At 40.1% G+C, this 20,492-nt stretch overlaps 1 protein-coding gene across 5 annotated transcripts in view; it reads right to left on the bottom strand.

The window, feature by feature from the left end:
• Positions 1-20,492, bottom strand: part of LOC121506856 (inositol 1,4,5-trisphosphate receptor type 1) — a 126,832-nt gene that overhangs the window by 32,011 nt on the left and 74,329 nt on the right. For all 5 annotated transcript variants that reach the window (XM_041782817.1, XM_041782820.1, XM_041782818.1 and 2 more), the window contains 9 exons: positions 17,757-17,889; positions 11,998-12,185; positions 3,897-4,080; positions 3,484-3,737; positions 1,062-1,262; positions 869-979; positions 466-561; positions 230-373; positions 20-127 (listed from right to left, as the gene is read on the bottom strand). In XM_041782817.1, the coding sequence (XP_041638751.1) occupies positions 20-127; positions 230-373; positions 466-561; positions 869-979; positions 1,062-1,262; positions 3,484-3,737; positions 3,897-4,080; positions 11,998-12,185; positions 17,757-17,889 (1,419 nt within the window). The remainder of the gene's footprint in view (positions 1-19; positions 128-229; positions 374-465; positions 562-868; positions 980-1,061; positions 1,263-3,483; positions 3,738-3,896; positions 4,081-11,997; positions 12,186-17,756; positions 17,890-20,492) is intronic.

Genomic DNA, 20,492 nt, shown 5'->3' with positions numbered 1-20,492 from the left:
ATGGTTTGTGCATGTTCACCTCTATCTGAGCTGTGTGTTTGGCGTAGAACTCCAAGGCCTCATCCCCGTCTCCACTCGCCCCTCCTGGCTTTAACATCATGGACAGCTCTTTATTGTGCCGTGCCAACTATATGAAGGGAACACAGCCAAGAAGTCCGCTTTTAATGATTTGAAACAATTTAATTACATAATTACTCTACTAAATATAATGCAGAAAGGATGCACAGACCTGATGAGCCAAAATGTAAATGTTGTGTCCAACATTTCGTGGTGAAGCGGCATCATGTTCCTCCTCTTCACCGTTTTCTTCCTCCTCCTTTGTGTCCTCAAACTCTACTTCTCCCTGCAGGTAGGCTTTTTTTATCACCTCCACCTGTGGACAGTAGTAATGTTTTATTGTCTGTTATCCCAAACAGATGATGCAATCGCTGAATAAGTGAAAATGAAAAAGTGGCATTTCCTCACCAGCTCTTTTGGCTTCATATTGTACAGGATCCTCTCAGCATTCTCACTGTCATGGCGGCTCTCCATGATGGCAAGCAATAGCTTGGATGCATTGTTCTGACATTAAAGAAGAAAAAAAGGCAGAGATGGAGCACTTAAATCTTGGGCTTAACATCTACCAAGTGAAACAAACAGTGACCCTAATGTTCCAGAAAAATGCTTTCTGCAGCTGTTTGTCTTGGCTTGCTAGCACGGAAGCTCACTGACCTCAGACACATGAATGTCCCACTCTCATACTTGTAACCTGATAGTCATATTACATCCTGTTTTATATTTATCAAAACTCAACTCCAGATTTCAGTAATTTTCAAACAAAATGAAGATCTTTCCTCTACTTTACTCACTATACTCTTACATGACTTACCTTGAGCTCCAACACTAAGTCCATCCTCTTTTTTCCAAGAGGGTTGATGTCATTAAGGATCAGTGCTATTATGATATCTATACCATTTGACTCATGGGTGGCAATGCAGTTCTGTAAGGACAAAAAAAGTGTGAAAAACAAAGAATACTGCATTAGTGCAGTTCAAACTCAGGAGAGTGGTCTCTTTCTGTACCTGGTTTTCATGGCAGGGCCCCTGGCAGTATTCTGTGAGGCTCTCCAGAGTTTGGTTGATGAGGGCTACATTCTTCTCATTAATGTAGAGCCCAAGCAGGCCAAGGCCCCCTGTGGTGCTGCCACAGATGCAGTCCAAGAACTGCAGAGTCTCACAAACTAAATTGTAGTTGTTCTTGTTGTTTTGACAACGAAGGAAGTTCTAAAGGGATAAAAAGGGGTTGGATTGTTAAAAAATGTGCAAATCTGCATTGACAAAAATGAATCATAAACCATACTAAAGATGACCAAATGAAAACACAAAAAACAATAAAAGAATAGTTCATCTAGACAGTGCCTATAAAAAGTATTTACTCCCTTGGATGTTTTACTCTTTTATTGAGTTTATAAATCATGGTCAACAGTATTTGGCTTTTCTGGCAGAATAATGTTACAAAAAAACTTTAATGCAAAAGTGAAAATAGATTTCTAGAAAGTCATGTACTTCTAAATAAATACATGTAATGTAAACTAAGTACTGCCTAGATCAGGTCATTTTCTTGCTGGGAAATAAATCTTCTACCAAACCGAAGTTCTCTTTCAGACTGAATAAGATTGCCCTCCTGGATTTACCTATATTTTGTCATATCCATTTCACCCTCTCCCTTTATAAGTCTTCCAGGGCTGGCTGCTGAGAAGCATCCCCACAGCATGATGCTGCCACCACCATGCTTCACAGTGGGGATAGTGTGTTTGTGGTGATGTGCAGTGTTTGGTGTCCACCAAACATAGCATCTTGTCTGATGGTCAAAAAGCACCATTTTGGTCTCGTCAGACCAAAGAACTTTCTTCCACTTGCCTTGCCTCCCACATGCCTTTTGGTGAACTCAAGTCAAGATCAAGTCCAGGTTCTCTCAACAGTGGCTTTCTCTTTGCCACTCTCCCATAAAGCTTTGACTGGTGAAGAGCAAGAGCACAGAGTCCCTCTAATCTCAGCTGCTGAAGCATGCAACTCCTTCAAAGTTGGTGCTTTTCCACTGTGACTTTTGGCCGCGCCGTGCCAAGCTGATATGCTTTTTTCATCACCAGTTTGGCCGTGTGAGTCTCCTTCTTGGACTGTCAGTTTGTGAGGACAGCCCGATCTAGGCAGATTCACACTCGTGCCATAGTTCTTGCATTTCTCAATGATGGATTTAACTGAACTCATGGGGATGTTCATTGCCTTAGAAATCGTTTTCTTTGCATCCCCTGACTTTTACTTTTCAATAACCTTTTCTGTGAGTTGCCTGGAGTGTTCTTTTGTCTTCATAGTGTAATGGTAGCCAGGAATACTGATTAACAAGTGGCTGGACTTTCTGGACACAGTTGTCTTTATATTACAATCACTTGAGACACATTCACTGCACTCAGGTGATCGTAATGTCACTAATTGTGAGACTAATAGCACCTGTTGGCTGGACCTCTGCTGAATGAGGTCAGTCACTTTAAAGGTGGTGAAAATTTATGCAGTCAGTTATTTTACCTTAAACATGTTTGTTTGATAAACATTACTTTGTAGATGTCAGTTTTCACTTTGAAATTAAAGAGGTTGTTTTTGTACATTTTTTTGGTTAAAAAAAAAAAGCCAAATTGTCTTGACCATGGTTGATTTGTAAAATCAATAAAGGGTAAAATATCCAAGGAGGGGAATACTTTTTATATGCACAGTATGTGAAATGTTTTACTTATGTCACACAGAGCTCAGCTGAAGTTCGAGAAGACAAAAGACAGAGAAAGTAGGTAACCACATTTCTATTTTAGAACTTGACTATCCCATCAGACGCATGCCATCGAGCAGTCAAAACCTCCTAAGACCAAACCTCTGCAGGCTGGTGTGATGTTAATCTTTTGTTTTGCCAAACATTCTTTTGGGTTTGTGCAAAAACAGGAACACAACTTTGACATTCCAGAGAGAGCCATGTTGGCATCAACAGAGTGAAAATATAATGCACAACCTCACAGAACGTAATGATCTCACTTACACAATGGTGAACCAATTTTTAATCACTATTCAGACAAGTCTACTCCTAATTGGAGGTAATTGAGTGTCATGCCAACATTTATGCCGACAATCTAATCCGCTTTGCTACTGACATCTTTCTTTGGGAGGGGAGAATAAGAGGTCTGGAGTTTTAACAATGGAACAGATGTGCTGCCAACTGTTAAGAGAGACCTTTTATTAAGCTGCTTTCTTTCTGGGACTGATATATCATCCAGCAGAGTAGAAGTGTACCAACTATATTTCCAAAAGAAACCTGACCTTCCCCAATGGCAGAAATGACAGCTATGCCATTAGTAATTCAACTGTGAGACTAGTGTCCTAGACCTGCGAAGAAGAAGGAAAACTGTGATCCACTCATACAGACATCTGAAAAAAGGCATGGTCTGAAGCTCGGTGTGCCCACCTGCAGGTCTCTGTTGTGATTCTCACAGAGGAGCTGCAGGAAGCGTAGGATGGGTTGCATAATGACAATCACAAAACTCATTTCTCCCTCATCTTGGTTCTTGTCCCCACTGCTGGGCTGGCCATCCACTGAGTTAAAATGCTCCTCTGAGTCTGCTTCTCGTCGGTAAGAGTTAAAAGCCTTCTTGGTGGCGGACGAGGCCTCCAGTAGTTGCTCTTTTACATCCTCTGTCATGACCACGGCTGAGTCTCTCGCTGTACAGGCAAAGACAAAGATAAAGGTAGCAAAGGCCAAGGCTTCGTATTAATTAGTATGCAGTACAAAAACAAATTATCTTCCTAATCTCGATTTTTAAACAAAATTTAACTGTCTGTGTTTTGTCAGTGAAATCAGTGCTTTTGTTAGATCTTGACCTTTCTTGCGAACAGGGACATCTTTGTCCTGGCTGTCTTCGTCTCTCTTCTTGTTTCCCAGGTCGCTGGTGTTAACGGTCACGGTGGCTTTGATCTCCAGCTGAGCCAGCTTCATGCGGTCGTAGAAGACCCGGAAGAACTTTTCAGATTTCTTGTCATCTGTCAGGCGGCAAAAGAATGAACGCTGGAAACACAGGGAAAAAAAAGTAATGGATCTGATCAATCATCACTTATTACTAGAGATGCACCAACTGTGAAATTAGGGCCAATAGAGATACTGATGACTAAAAGTGACAATTAACCTGATCGTCAATACCAATGCTTTCTTCATCCCTTATTTCAGTGCAACACTCCCACCATGCCAACATTTTCAGTCATGCTTGATCATGAATACAGTTCAATATGTTTCCAACAGGTGACTTTTTCCAGTAAAAAATCTCTTATTGCCAGATGCCAGCAATAGATCGATATGATCCAACAGACAAAAATCAGCTTCTGATATCTCTTTATGCCATATTATTTCTTGATAGCCAATGTTGGACAGAGCAAATCCCACAATTAAACAGGGGCATCTGTGCATCCCTAGTTAATACCCAAGCAAAAACATTAAATTCCACCTTGATCAAACTTCTGAAATCAAACATTTGCTTTTGTGTCTTTTTTAAAAAATATTTCAAAATGTAAAATGTCTTGGTTTTCAATAAGGACTTCCATCAATAATGCATTATTGTCACTGATTCAGGTAAATGATTAACATAAAAATAATGAGATTGTGTGTAATAAAAGATCATGTAATCATTCAACAGCCCTACTTTCAATTTTAATATTTTATAGAGATGAGAAGTGCACAAATAAAGTAAAAATGGAAAAAAGAACACCTGGGGAGTGCCTTAGCTAATACTCAGACATGGATCAAGTAGTTTTTTGAATCTTTGTTTCTTGTGTAATGACTGGACAACATAAGTAACTGTAACATTAAATATTTTTAGCTTTAAAAATCATATTTTTTTCCAATGTTTTTACACTTTTTTGTAGAGACGTGAATCTTTAAATATCTCACAGTTTGATTTAATTGAATTTGATTGGGAATCGATTTTTGGTTTAAACCACTGACCAATTCACAACACATTTCCTGTTTCTTACAAAGTGATGATAATTTAATCTTTTTAGTCTGCTGTGCATTAGGGAGCTGTAAATTAAAATTAAAAATGCAATACTACAAAAGATAATACTTTTTAGAATATTTTTAGTGTTTTTTTTTAATTTGGAAATTACAATAATTACAAAGACAACAGCAATATAAGCTTGAACTGCAAAATATCTTAAAATAAAATGTATTGGCTTAAATAAAGGCACTCATCAGAAACTTGTCAGTGAAAAAAAAAAAATCATAAATATAAAGCCTTTACTGTAAATGATGCTATAGGAGAGCAGGTGTTATGGTTTAACTAGTGACCTAATAACTGGTGACTTTGCAGCTTAAAGTGTCAGTAGTTGTCTTAGTTACAACACTGTAAAAAACTGAATATTTTTTCATGTTTATATAAACCTGACAGATATGAATTTACTGAAAAACTCAACAATGGATCTCTTTAATTTTTCAATATCTGTTATCATCCCAGACATATTTGAAATGTAGTCACCAGTTCACATGGTCACTGGTCAACCAAAACACCAGTCTTCCACATGAAACAGACTATAGGTTCTTATTTTTCTCATCTGTGTTGGTCAGCAGTTGTTAGCTGATATTCTACATAATTTTAATCAGGGCGTGCTTGTCTAAAGTAATGGCTCAGCCCCTGACAAACCCAGAGAATAAAGCCTTCTGAAGTTGTGATTAATAGATGATGTAAATGCATGTGTGTTTGATCAGGAGCATTGGTGCTTTCATTCTGACTAGCAGTAACTTTATTTTGGAGCTGAAAAGTGTCAAACTGTTATTGGATTCTGATGTTGAAATTATTTATTCGTGCCACTTTTTAACCCCCTTAAACCACTTTTTCCACTAATTTCGGACACTATTATTTGCTGCCTTTCAAAAGTTTGCTCAAATTGGCCCACGTTTGCCAAATTTTCCAATGTTTGCTGCCTTACATGCCTTTTTTGCCATTTTTAGCCAATATTATAATATTTATCCTATTTCACCACTTTTCCCACCCATTTCTGTCACTTCTAAGCCATTTTGCCACTTTTACACTTGTTCCACCACTTCTTCCAGTTTTTTTTTAGCAGTGTCTGCCTAACCTGACACACCAGATGGGAAAGCTTCAATAGGAAATGTTTGGGAAAAGGAGGAGGATTTGAAAAAAACTTGGAGTGTGATTGGATGAACGTTCTAGCACATCTCTACAGGCCAATCAGAGCAACAAAACATGCACATTCACCACGCTATGAAATAATAATGTATAATTATGTAACATTACAACACATGAAGCAAATACTCGGAACTATTTCTTAAGTAAAACACTGGGCGGGGTGACACAGTGCAGCAGCCATGTCTGGAGTGTAGTTCCGGCTTTGCATTTAACTTTAAAACATCTCTGTCTCGTAATGTACAGGTCACAACTTGTCCACGAGAGCGTTTTGGAGTTGTTGGATTGTGTATTTGATAAGTTTGAGGAGGGAAAGCTGGGATACCATCTGCTTACATTGAGTTGGCACAGCAGGTCCAAACTCGGCAGCGCTGACCTAAAAATAGCTTGCACCAACAACTGAAGATAACGAACCTATTCCTAAGACTATAGGAATTATGGCAATGGGTGAATTTGCCAAAATGTTTAAGTATCCCTTTAACTTTACAATGGACCATGATTTTACTGACTATAGTGGAACCCCAATTTGTTTGGGGCCCAGAAATCGCTCCTCTTACCCTCCCTTAAGTGCAGCCTTAACTCTGGATGAATGTGTTCGTATGATGTGAAGATGAATATATTACTTTAGTTTAGCACACTAAGCATACACTTTGGGTCAGGCTTCCTCCAACCTGGTGCTGTAGAAATCACAGTGAGTCTCATGCTGAAAGGCTCAAGGCTCCACAGACAGTGCTGGCTTTACATAATTGTGTCAGACACAGTAATGTAGCATTACCGACACTGAAAGCTAGTGCTAGTGCATTAGCATACAACTGGTATACTAATGCTAACAGCGCAGTACACCAGCCATACATGCTCCTGTTCTATCAGTGATGGAAACGGCAAACAGAGGATATAACCTGCAGTGTGTCTGCTGTTTAAAATGCACTCATGTAATACAGTACATTTAAAAATATGTATTCCTGAGATTTTTTTAATCAATTCAGAATCACAGAAATTAATATATGCGATTCTGATGTGAATTCATTTTTTCCAGTGCCTCTACTTTGTAGACTAATTTTGCTACATGCCACCTCCACACAGCCAACACTAGGTTTTCTCTTTAAAATTTGCATAATGAAACTTCTCAGTTATCAAAGTACAACAAAGACTGAATGAATATGATACTGAAACTGTTGGCTTGCTAAGTCACCAATGTTAAGATCTGGTTTTGTTTGAAATTATTTAAAATCAGCATACATTACATAATTTTTCAAAATCATAATTCATACAATATGAGCCACATGGTCTGAACTTGACCCTCACAGAATATAATCCACAGTACAGAGCCTGGATTTGGTGCCCTCCGAAGGCTTTAACGCTGCAGTTATTACTGTGGAATGGGGTCACGCAGAATTAGAACACTTTGGAGCCTGCGAGCACACCGTGTCCCAACCCACAGGGCTGTTGTTTTGATTATGTAAGAACTGTTATCTGCTGCTGCTTATGGAAAGGCTTCGACCAGCAGAAGCTGCCTCTCCACACTAACGGGGTGAAAAATGACACGAGACGGAGAAGCCTGGCCTACTTACACAGATAGAGAGAGAGAGAGAGAGAGAGAGAGAGAGGGCGATGGAGGAGAAGCAGGGAAAGAAGGAGTGCTGGAGGCAAGAGGCGGACACTAAAAGGGGAAAAAGAGAGGAAAAAGTAGGGAAAAAAACAGATGAATAAGAGAGGGGAAACAAGAGCAAGAGGTAGGGAGGAAGGGAATGTTATCAGGCGGTATCTAGGCCAGTTCTCAAGTTTGTTACATAACTGTCAGTCTTTCCAGGTTAGATGTAAAACTGGGCTACTGGAGGAAACAAATAAATGATAGTCACAAGGATGATGTTAAGCGAAACAGACAAAACAATCCTTGTTTTTCCCACTCTAAGGTCACTGCCTCAGGGTGTTCCTACTAACACGATTATATGCATCAGAATTTCATGTTATACACTGCTTTATCCTTTCATACATATTTTAAAACACTGACCAACAAAGTAGCCAAACAAGGGAGTGTGTGCAGCTTATTAAGGCGACGCAGAGCAGGGCTAACCCAGATATGTGGCCAACTTTCTTCCTCAGAAACAATTACATAACTGCGCGGCTATGCCCCAAAGCAAATTCCAGAGCATTATTGTGCCCCACCCCGGCTCTTCCACCACTGAGCAGCAGCTCTCCTGCACGTACACACTCTGCCAATGCTCAGGGATGAAGAGATAGCATAGCAAAAGAGAGGGTGGGGGGATTCTGCCATGCAAGACCATCATGCAATAAGCAACTTGATGACAGAGAGGAAAGTGCAGAGGGGGGATAAGATGCACGGCTGGCAACCCACTTTGGCTCGCAGCATGGGCGAAAGGACAGAGACTTGTGCGTGAAGGGGTGATGGTCAATCTCTGCTCACATAACTCATGGAGGGGGCGATGAAGACAAGGGTTGAAGCATCGGGCAAAGGGCCAGGATAACACACATCGATTCAAGCGAGCAAACAGAGGGAAAAGCACTCATCGTCACCCCACCCCCCTCCCTCCCTTTATCATTGCATAACACAGACAGACACACAAACACACACATTAACACACACTCTCGTACAGTATGCGCACACCCAGGCTGGAGAGCGCATAAGCTAATCCGCCCACTGACTTTTACACTCAAAAACTAGGTCAGCTGTCTCTTCGACATAGGCACATGCCAATTTGGAGAGGACATGCCCACTTATCACACATGCTCTGCAATACAGTATTCTCCAGCAAACACTGCCAACTCTGTCCTTATGTAATCGCAATCATTTAGCGCTGCCTATCATTTTTATTAAAGATTGCAGCTCTCAGCTCCAGGATATGGCGTGAGAGAGTCTGCATGCAGTGTGAGCGTGCAGGGCAAACACCACGCCAGCAGGCCTGTTTTGTGTTATACAAGCAGGGTTAGCCGAGCGATTATATTTCACTGTGTTAGCGGCAAGTTGTTTTTGATTAATGCTGCCAAGGGGTATCAGTCATGCAGGAGTTATTAATTGTTTTATTCCAGCAGTGGAAGTTTTTGAAACAGAAGCAGACAGAGACATTTTTAAGCGGACTGTTTCTAAGAAATTAGCTGAGTTCACTGGATGGAGTGAGTCACTGAAACAAAGACGAAGGCCTTTACTTTGAAAGGGAAAAACACCACAGCAAGCATTTATGTAACAGATTCTCTAGAAACTATCATGTCTAATCAGTAACGCACCCAGACGCAATATCTGCGTCAAGGTACCCTTGCTCACTCGAATAAAGAAGGCAAAATAGAAGGGTGGTTGTATGGAGGGATGATGTAATGAGTGGTGGTCAAGGAGGGAATAGATTGATAGTAACAGAACAAGGAGAATGAGAGTGGGATGGATGATCATCTCAGGGGCCCCCTGTAGTTTGGGTAAACACAGAGCATGTCTGTATCCATGGTGACAAAACCCTGAGTGGAATGAGACGGAGGGGAGCGGGGCGAGGTGGGGGCGGACATTGCTGAAAAACAAGGTCAGAGCGCTTTCCCTTCTCTCTCCTTCCGTTCCACCACTTGGCATCAACAAAGGGATGTTATGTAACGTCTATTTATACGCGCCTGCTCCCTCAGTTCCTCGCCCTCCCTCCCTCCCTCTCGTGTCAGGCAGCACTGCATGCAAACCAAGTAGAGCAGTGAATGTGCTCTCCAACAAGTCTTTTCCCCTTCTCTCCTTTGATTCTTCCTTATTTCAAATTGATCTAAACTCATGATGTTTTTTTTCACTTAAAAGCAGTGTTGGGCACGTTATTTTAAAAAAGTAATTAGTTATAGTTACTAGTTACTTCTCCCAAAAAGTAACTTTTTTTTTGTTTAAATATGTCTAAGGATTTAAGTTTTTTCTAAGCAGGTTTCACAAGCTAGTTGCATAGAGCAGGGGTTCTCAACGTTGGGATAAGGACCCCATTTGGGGTCACAAGACACTGAGAGGGGGTCTCCAGATGCCTTAAAAAACTAAGAACATATTTTAAATGACACTGTTGCCACTTACATCAATTTTGTCAAATTTTAACCCATTTTCATCACTTCCATTTATTTTAACCCCGTTATTTCCATCACTGCTTAAAAGACACTTAAGTTCTCCACTGTTTAAAATGCTATTGATAAACCCACAAGGAAATTGTAGAGTATGTCAGGGTGTCTTGCATGCCACATGGCTGAAAAGCTAAGTGTAACAAGTTGCCATGTCACAACATAATTCACAGCTCTCTGAGGCATCATGGATTTTAACAAATGAGTAGTAAACACCAGGAAGTCTGGAAAGCATTGAAGCAAATGTTCCTTGGACATCTTTAAATTAGCCTTGCATGCCAGCAGAGCGAGTGTATACATGACTTTGCATACAGCTTTGAGGTGTATTGTGTGGCTTATTTGTGTGTGCTTTTGTAGGTCATGAGTAAATTGTTAACCATGTTACGTGAGAACGAGATATTCAGGAACTAACAGGTGCCTGGCTCAACATGTCAAATGAAGGCACTGACAATAGTAAACAAGTATTTATCTATGATGAGAGCAGAGAGCAGGGGTAGTGGAAAGGTTCGTTTGTTTAAGAAATTAAGGCTGTCGGTGTGATGTTACACCCTTTCTTTCTATTTTTAAAACAAAGTAGAAGAAAGCCTCCTGCGACAAAATATGGCTTTGTTGAGTTTAAATGTTTGAGAAAAAATTTAACATCCCAAGATTATCATTTTATATACTATTTAACATATTTTTAGGATTGCATATGGAGTAGCCTTTCCTCAAAGACACCTCCCTTTGCAGAGCAAACTTTGTAAAGAGGAGCACCGGTTTCTCTTCAATCCCTCCTGTACCCCCCCCCCATCCCCCACCCTGCCCTCTCTCCCCACTGCCCCAGTTCCGGAGGCCCAGCATGACCCAGTTTGGGCCAGCAGGAGAGAGCGCGAGTGGAGCAGGAGGGAGAGGCTGGAATGTTTTGAAGGCTGAGACATTCCTCATTGTTCATTCACACAGGCCTTATGTAACGCAGACAGATCACGTGACGTAGCTCTGCAGCAGCCGTGGGAAGCCGAAGCATTATCTCCGCCACAGCGGCTTCCTCGCTCTAACCTGATTATGCAAGCCCGGCGCTTACACAACAGCATGCAGACGGTGGGACAGGCGGACAAATGGAAAATATAAGGATTTTTAACAGACTGAGCAATAGAGGTGGAGAGAAATAAGAAACGGGAGCATAAGGGATGGATGGAGGTAGAGCTGGAGTAGCTTTCCTTAAAGCAAATCAAACACTCTTTTATTCTTCTTAATGTCCAAAAAACAGTCCAAAGCAAACAAAGTAAAAATATTAGATTACATCCTAGCCTACAAACTCCTTCTAGCAGCAGCAGGAGCTGGCTTAGCCTTCTAGCTAAAAGATTCAGTGTCAGATATGAGGTGTAGGAAATCTGCTTTGGTAATGTATATGAGCAGCTATGGTGGCACACTGACCCATATACAGCAGATACTCTAGTAATGAAAAGCTCCATCCATGACACACTAGTGTGCTTTCCCACTGATCTGATTGGAGCATATCCTTCACAGATGTACTGTGGGATAAAGTAAGCCTTAATGCAGTTAACAGCCCATGTCGCTAAAACGCCACAGATCAGTTACAGTTTGTAGTCAGGTCAGTAGGTAAGTGTATGTTTTTTATATGTTAGATAATTTAACTCAAACATTCAGACATGTTTCATGTTGAGTTTCTCTGTGCATGAAATGACAGGAAGGTGATGTGAACTGACCTGGATGGTAGTGTTTCCACCTTCCAGCAGTGCGATAGCCAGCAGGATGCTTTCTTGAAAGACTCGGTCACTCGTGGTGTTCATGATGAGGTCAATGACGAGGTCAGATGCTCCTTCTTTGTCCAGGTGACACTGAACCTCGGCAAGGCTCATTTCCGCTCGACTCAGGCCCCCTGGACCCCCCAACGCTGCAGAACAGAGATTTAAAGTCATAAGGAAATATAAAATAGCTCTGGGCGGACTGTTTTTTTACAGCCCAAACACCATAGCATCTTCTTCCATAGACTTGTCTGTTGTATAAATGAGTGACAGATGTCATGCCTCTAGATTTGTTGATTATTTTTGCTAATTTCAGTCAGTCCACAGGCTTTTGATCAATGATGAAACTATAAAGTCACAGACCTTAGAGTTGCTTTAGAAAGCTTGGCCATTTTTGTTATTTCTGGTCCACCTGTATTTTTATGCAAAAATGCCTGTAGAATTGCAAAGCACAATCAACACATTTATTTTTTCAGGACAACCTGGACTATCAGAACATATTCTGCAGTGATGTCTAACAAGACAAAGTAAAGGAACAAAACAGAAATTGAAACTTATGGAACTTTATACAATCCACACCCAGATCAACAATGAACAAGCCTTTTCAAACATACATTTAGTTCCTATACAGCCCTGTCTATTAAGAGAAAAAAATAAATACTTGATAATAAACATGCAAACATTAAAATACGCATAAATCTCATTTTCAGGGGTGCAAATGTTGTCTTTTCATTATTTGGGCCCTCGAGGACTATTGTTTTTTTCCTTTCCAAACTGTCTCGCTGATCCGCCCTGATTGGTCCCTTCTGCCATGAAAAAAAATAAAAGGCTAACAGGAAGTTGTTGTCTTTTACTTATGGTGTCAAATTTCTCCATAGAGATCTGTCTTATCCATCTTATGGTTCCTAAAATTAAAAAAACAACACATGTACCACCACTTGGGACCATCAATGATCCAGCAGGGTTTGGAGTGTTATGAATTGTTGTCATTTTAACTGAAATTAAAATAACTGCAGTCACAATGCTAACCCTGTGAGCCCATTAATAACAACAATATGTGTCAGCATCAAGTTAAAAAAACTGTTAGCACCAAGCTACTCTTTATTTTGTAGGTTATATTAGGCTATTAGTATTGGAGTCAGTGAGTTTCTTAAGAAGCCAATAATATCGCACAAGTGCTTAAAAAATATGAAAAAATTGTAGCTACCTAGAATAGATTCACATATTTTAGAAAGAAAACAAGGCCAAAATATAACTGCCAAAATGATGCTGATGTGTTTTGTAATTCTCTGCTATTAGAAAGGCACTGATTCCAATTCAATTGGCCAATTCAGTTCCCCATTTTTCTCTAATCTGACCAGTCAATACAGATTTTGACTGATTCCTCATATGGTGCTCAGTTTCATGTTTATCATAAAACCATCTCTTAACCAAATTCCCGTAGCACATTTTGTCACAAACTTTATTTCCTGAATTCTTTTATTTTATTTCACAAGTGAAGTAGACGTGTTTTCTATATATTAAAAAACACCTGTGAACTGTTCATTAAAATAATCTGCATAAAATTCATAGAAAGATTAAAACAGTGATTAATGGTTGTTTACTGTAACTCATAAATAATTCAAACTATAAAAACAGAGAAGTCTACTTCTTTACTCTTTTCAGCCACATCTGCTCTGAATCCTGAAGGACTTATAAATTGTCCAACTGCTAACTACAATCAGTGGCTGGTTCTTTCAGCTGTTGCTTAAAAGATTTTACCTGGCTGCCTCTTTTATTTCACTTCCTCTGTGAATAATATTTGCAGAAGTAGAGTTTTTCTCATGCTTTACATCCGCAATTTATCAATATTAATCTATATTTCCTGGAAAGTGATACATCTGACCACATCTCAGTCTTCCCAATTGCACACTTACACAGTGAGGTGGTTTAATTATTACAGTACCACGCTCCCTTGCTCATGCAGGAACACTTGCATGAAAACGGGCAGCTTAAGGTGAAGAGAAAAAGAGAAACCTCCATTTTTATCCTGAAATGTTTTAAATCATTCTCTCCTCTGCTGTAAACACTTTGATCATGTGTTTATGTGTTTGTGTAGCTGCAGCACACAGTTTGGTAAAGCTCTGTCAGTGCTGTGCATTCCAGAGCTCTTTTTCCGCTTTAGCTCAATATGACACGACTTTAAAGTTTTGTTACTCTGTCAGTTTACCTTACATAGCAGATGGATTGGCTAGATTCCATGCCTGTCATCAAGCCGATCCATCTTGCAAAGGTCTGACCTGAAATGATTGTTAGGTCTGAGAATGGAACTGGCCAACCTGTGTCACTTGAAGAGAATGAGGCAGTAGCTACGGCGGGGTTTCATTTTACAAGGAGCCAGTGGCAAAGGCTGACACTGAGCTAATATAGAGGCAGTTTTATCCAAACTGGATGAGATTTCTTTATTGAAAGAAGAGCACAGAACCACACTGACAGATTTTCTGTTGTGGATGTTATTGCTCTTCTCCCTACCTGCTTTGGTGTGAGTTTGCTGTAGTTACAGGCGGTGTTTTCTTGTATTGCATGACGTAGCAGCAACTGCTGCCAGTGAAACGATTACCTAGGATGTAGCTACAGTATGGCATCAGTTTTTATCAGAACCTGGCAGTATCTCTTTGTTTAAAGAAGAGCAAAGAACCATATTTCAAGCATTTTTGTCTCCCAACAGGCCTCTGCATGAGTTTGATCCTCCAAATAGCTCCACCATTACTGAAATATGACAGTGCCAGCTGCCATACTCATTACTGGAGCTGCCCAGTTTAGGTTATAAATCAGATAGATCTTTGAATTTCATTATAGTGCACCATTCAACTCTTTTTTGTCTTTCTGAAATACACCAAAACAGGCCAAACTTTGAGCACACAGCGTTAGTTCAAGCAGGCGACGGAGTGAAGCGTCCACATATAGTTAAGATCAGCTGATCTCACACAAGCCCTCATCAGCTGATTTGCTCTAACCATGCTGTAGGCTAATTGCACTCGTGCTGCCATAATTAAACTGCTCTAGCCTGGCTATGCTTTGCTGCTTCCTTTGCAAGCTGCCTTTTGCAACCTTCCTCCACCCCAGCTCCTCCTTTATGCTATAACTGACTTAATCAATGTCCTTATGTTGTCATTTATGCCTGCTCCGTTCTGCTCTCTTAGAAATTCCCCTGTGAAAACACGGTAAACAACTGTCAATAGGGTTGCCAGGAAGTTACTGTAAAATTAATGGCATGTCACTGTAGCTGAAATTTACAGTTAGTTACTGTTTTTTTATAAATACATCAAAAAGCTGTTATTTTAAACCTTAACAGGAAAAGACTGTTGAAAAGATTAGCAGTTTTTTACCGTTAATTTACACTTTTTCTTAAGAGGTATTGTGGCAAGCTGTGGTAAGAAATGGCTCATAGACAAGTTGAATGAGTTTGACAAGCCCTCATGCAATGAGCATGAGCAGGTATCATGTATTTTCAACACAGACACAGACACATACAGGCAGCGTAGTCAGCACAATTAACCCCCTCACTCATGGTGTGGCACTTTAAAAGAACACCCTCCCCAAAAAACATGAACCAACAAACAAAACATGCACAATTACAACCCTGCAATGAAACATGAACATTTAAGAACATCAGAAGAGTGAATTCCCTTGCACAAAGTAATACCCAGAAGTCCCTGCTCCAGGCGACAGCTTCCTGAATCGCCACAGTATATTTACAGATTTTTACTGTGAATTGTAGCAAAATACTACAACTTGCTGTGAATTCATTTCCTTCTATCAAAATTGACAAACTAAAAAAGCACTCGGAGAGCACAGACCTCCGCCATTAGCCCTATCTCCCAATAGTAAAGAATCGTTTAAAAAATTCAAGGATCCAGATGGTGATCCAGATCACTCCCAAAATCTAATCAGTTCTTCCTTATGCCATTTCAGACATTTCCTGAAATTTCATCAAAATCCGTCCATAACTTTTTGAGTTATGTTGCTAACAAACTAACTAACTAACAAACAAACCCTACCTATCAAATAACCTCCTTGGCGAAGGTAATAATACAATAAATGAATTATCTGAATTCAATTTTTAGCAACTGTTAAAATCAAGCTAATGTTATCTGGCAAAGAATTTACTCACTCTGTGTGCTTGCGGTGCTTGTGTGTCATTTCAAACTCTAGCTAATGCTAATTTTACAAATGACGTCAAACTTAGTAAGTGATGGTTTTTGCCTTTTCTAACTAGCAAAGCAGTAAGGCATTAAACTGTTTATTGTTAGGATGGAGTTGGATAACAATGTGATTTCTAACTTCACTCTCCTTCCAAGCATGTGCTCTCACCTTCTTGTTCCCAAAAATGCAAGGTAAAAATACAAGAAATTATTGTTTTCTTTCTCTGAAGCAGTAATACAGTAAAATACTGTTCTAAACTGTTATTTTGTTGTCCTGTATTTAAACATAACAGGATCTTACCGTTGAAATTTCCCCGTAAATTTACAGCAATCTGTTAGTGTGTGGGTTTATTTCTGCTTCTCTCCCTGCCTCAGGCTCTCCTTGTAGGCACAGGAAGAGCAGGGACATGTGCTGCTCCTACTGGATACTTTCCACATAGGCTTGTGGAAGGACAGGGGATCCAAGAACAGCAAAGAATTTATAACTGTGAATCATGTGTGTTTCTTGACAAAGTGGTCCTGACTGAAACTATTTTATGTTTCCTAACTATTGTGAACCATCCCTGTGCCTACCAAACATTGTGCATGAATCTGCTGCACATTTCTTTTCTGAGGCCTCAGCTTAAGGCTTCACATTAAATCCTAGCTTGGCTCATGTCCTTTCAATAGGTGCAACTTGTGTTTCCACAGGAAATCACAGCATATATAGGAAAGACCACGCTGGAGAGAGTGGTGGGTGGGGGTATTTTCTGTAGTCTAGAACATCTTTATGCACAGACAGAAGTGAGGAGGTCAACTGAGAAGCATCAGGATTTCAGTTAAAAATAAAACATCCGAGTCTTTTATACCATCTGTCAGATATACACGACATGCATACTCATTTACTCATGTCTCGCTGAATGTTGAAGTGTCAGTGCCGACATTCTGGTTACTAGGTCAATATGGTAGCACTGAATTAATGGCAGTACATACTACTGGCACCAATATGTCCTCTAAAATCTTGGCTCAGATTAAATGATACCTCAAACATGGCACATTTCAAGCACAAAACTCAAACAGAAGCAGAAACACCACACAGAGAGACATAGTTTCGTATTTTGACTGCAGACAGAAACACAATGACCGTGTTATCATGCACTGATAAGAGTATTGTGCTCTGTGTGCTCAAAGGGCAGCTCACAGCACAACTCTACAACTGATAACACACACAGACATATCCTTACATAACAATATTGAAACAACCTTGCTTTACTACGACTACAGGGGCAGAAAACATTTTGGCAAACAAGAAGGCTGGACTTTGTTCTCAGATAATAGCTGCAGTCGTTACTGGCTGCAAAGTCATGGCTCTGTCTGGCTGGGGATTTTGGTTGACGCTTGACAGACATGTGAACAGAAAGTGGAGATACTGAAATCCATTTTTTGATGGATCTGTGTGCACTGAACAAACAAACAAACAAACAAACAAATCTTCTTGCAGTGACAGTTTAATAAACTTCATATGAAAGCTATCAAAAACTGCGACAACAGTCCCACCTGATTGGGTTTTGCCGGGTCCTACCGGACTGAGGGGACCATTGCTGAATGACGTCAGGCTTTCCCTCCGCCCACCACTTCGGTGGAAGTTGCCATAGTAACGGTTCACAAGAATCTGTCTGAGCGCCTCGCCCTAGAGAGGAAGAGAAAGGGGAGGATGTAATAACATGATGTCAGCAGTGGGGAGAGGAGCTCTTGTATAACAGGGAGAACACGCAGCATCAGTTGTTTATTGTGTATTTGTGGTGAATTCAAGGACCCTAAAACACCCACAGACCTCAGGGAATGAAAACCAGCCTTACTATGTATTGAACTCAGTGATTTTCCAGAGAACTACACATTCTAAATGTTAAGTTTATAGTTCTGCTGAGTGTTTATAATAGAATAACTTGTATAAGTAAATATTATCATGATTATTATAGCTCTGTTAGCATCTTTAGCACAGAGTGACCCTGTAGGGACAATAAGAGGTCCTGCTTTTCACTCAGACAGACCTGAGGCCGGCCCTCCCACACCGTAACTCATCCACTGCTCAGCAGTGATCATCACGACTTTGTCGTCGTCATGGCAACCGAGGCCCAGAGCTACCTGTCAGACCTCCCATGGGATAAAGTAAAGGAAATGAAAGAGAGAGAGAGTGTGTTTTTTCATGTGTGTTAGTGCGCGATAATGTGCAAATCATTGTCAACTGTGGGTGGTCCTTGACAGACGACAGCGGGATTATGTAAGCTGCGCTGCCGTCGTTACGATCTGAGGTCAGGATTAGTTTATGTAGGAGGTGTGAAGAACAATACTCTCATCTTTCTCTGGCAGAAGCTTCATCAGCTGTATATGAAAGTGTAACAGCACAGCTTGATGGGAAGATGGCTATTGTCTCAGAGGGAAATACCGCCCTTTATAAAGTCCTCAGTCAGAGATCTTCATGTCTAAATGTCATCTAAACTGCTCTCACAAAGCTGGTGTGTATCCAGTGTTAATTACTGAAACTTTAGGACAAAGAAAGCATTAAACAATTTAAAATCAAAGGTAGCTTTATTTGGTTTGTGGGGTCAAGATGTTTGTCTTCTGATGGAACATTTTTTGCTTGTGCAAGACCATTTAAGACCATTGCATAGCCTGTTTATTTCCCTTTAAAATGCACATGCATGTGTGGGATGAGCAGCTGAGCTGAGTACGTGCGTTGTACACATGAAAAATTGGCCAAATCTTCTCACAGAAACATGAGTGATCAATCCTGACTTCAGAAGAAAAACAAATATAGAGTACAATCAATGTTATCAGCTGGCTGATGTGAAGTGTGTTCTGTTATGCAAATATATGAAATTCTGGTTGAGAGAACAACAGAGGATACACACGGGGATCACTTTCAGTGCAAGACACTGCTGCTCAGCTAACTGAGTTGAAAATGGTCTGAAAGATGACTCAATAGCAAATGGATGAAAACAGGGAAAAACAAACAAATATCTACTTAAATTCAAATTAATTAATATTTTGGCTTGACAGAGATTCATACCATTTCCTAAAAACACAGTGGACTGCTTATATTGATACGTGGCCTTAAAATTGAGTTTTCTCACATTATATGGATCAAATTTTAGGTACACAAAGCAGAACCCGAGGGCACATATCAGCCTGGTTCATCAGTGATGGATGTGAAACTGAATTAACATTGAAATTTCGTTAAGATTAAGCTTAAGATCAGTTGTTTCTCAGTATTTTGGTGTTTTATTTACTTCCTACTTTAGCTAATCAGTAAAAAGATCGCCATCTGTTCGCAAAAATGTGTGGTGTAGCCTATTTCAAAGCGAGATCACTGTACCCCGGCAGTCTTACTTCATCTATTTCAATTTTAACCCCAGTTAAACCTTCATTTTATTTCTAATGTGATTAATCCACACGGTGCAGCTCAGGTCTTAATTTTCCTTTAAGGTAAGAGGAAGGAGAATGAAGTGGGGTTAAGCTTATATTCATAACTAACTGAATGCGTCAGAGCTACCATAATAACACAGCTTCATTTTGTGGCTTTATTAATGCACCGTTATGACTCAAAACATTTCTATAAACATATTTCATCAGCTGAGGAGCTATACTAACCATGGTTAACATCATCAAGATGTAGTTAATAAAAAGACGGCACTTTTTGGCTGAAATAATGCTGCTTACTGCTTACTCCCTACTGATTTCTGTCACCAGAATGAACTTTCTGCTACTCAGCCCCTGGAACGATGACGTCACATGCATACCCTATTTTAATAGAAACAGTGAAACGTCACTTCCCTCTCTCTCCAGAGGGACCACAACCCCATTTGGATGAAACAAGCTCTGTCTTTGAGTGACATTAGATTGGGAAACACCGGTACCACAACGATTAAGTGCTATTGCATCGCATTTCGAGCATCAAATAACTAAACAGCCAAAATTTACCATATTTTTTTACCCGCAATTGAAAAGGGAGAGTGAAAAAAGACCTGTGTCTTTACGCTGAAACTAGAGAGGATTATAGTGGTCTTATGCCGGACCATTACTGTGTTCCTACTGATTTGAGATAGAGATTGCTTTGTAACAACAGGAGCTGTAGTCTGCTTGTCTATAAAAAGATTTTTTACAAATTCACCAGCATATTAATTATGTTAAAAAAGTGCAGAGTCAACTCATTTAACAAGGTTAAAATACATGCATACATAAGATCCCAAGATAGGGCTGATGAGTCTAAACAGACACTTGTATACACCTAAA

The sequence above is a fragment of the Cheilinus undulatus genome, linkage group 3 (genome assembly GCF_018320785.1).
Source record: "Cheilinus undulatus linkage group 3, ASM1832078v1, whole genome shotgun sequence".
NCBI classification, from domain to species: Eukaryota; Metazoa; Chordata; class Actinopteri; order Labriformes; family Labridae; genus Cheilinus; species Cheilinus undulatus.
The sequence above is the reverse complement of the archived record's forward strand: the minus strand, read 5'-3'. Positions and strand labels throughout refer to the sequence as shown.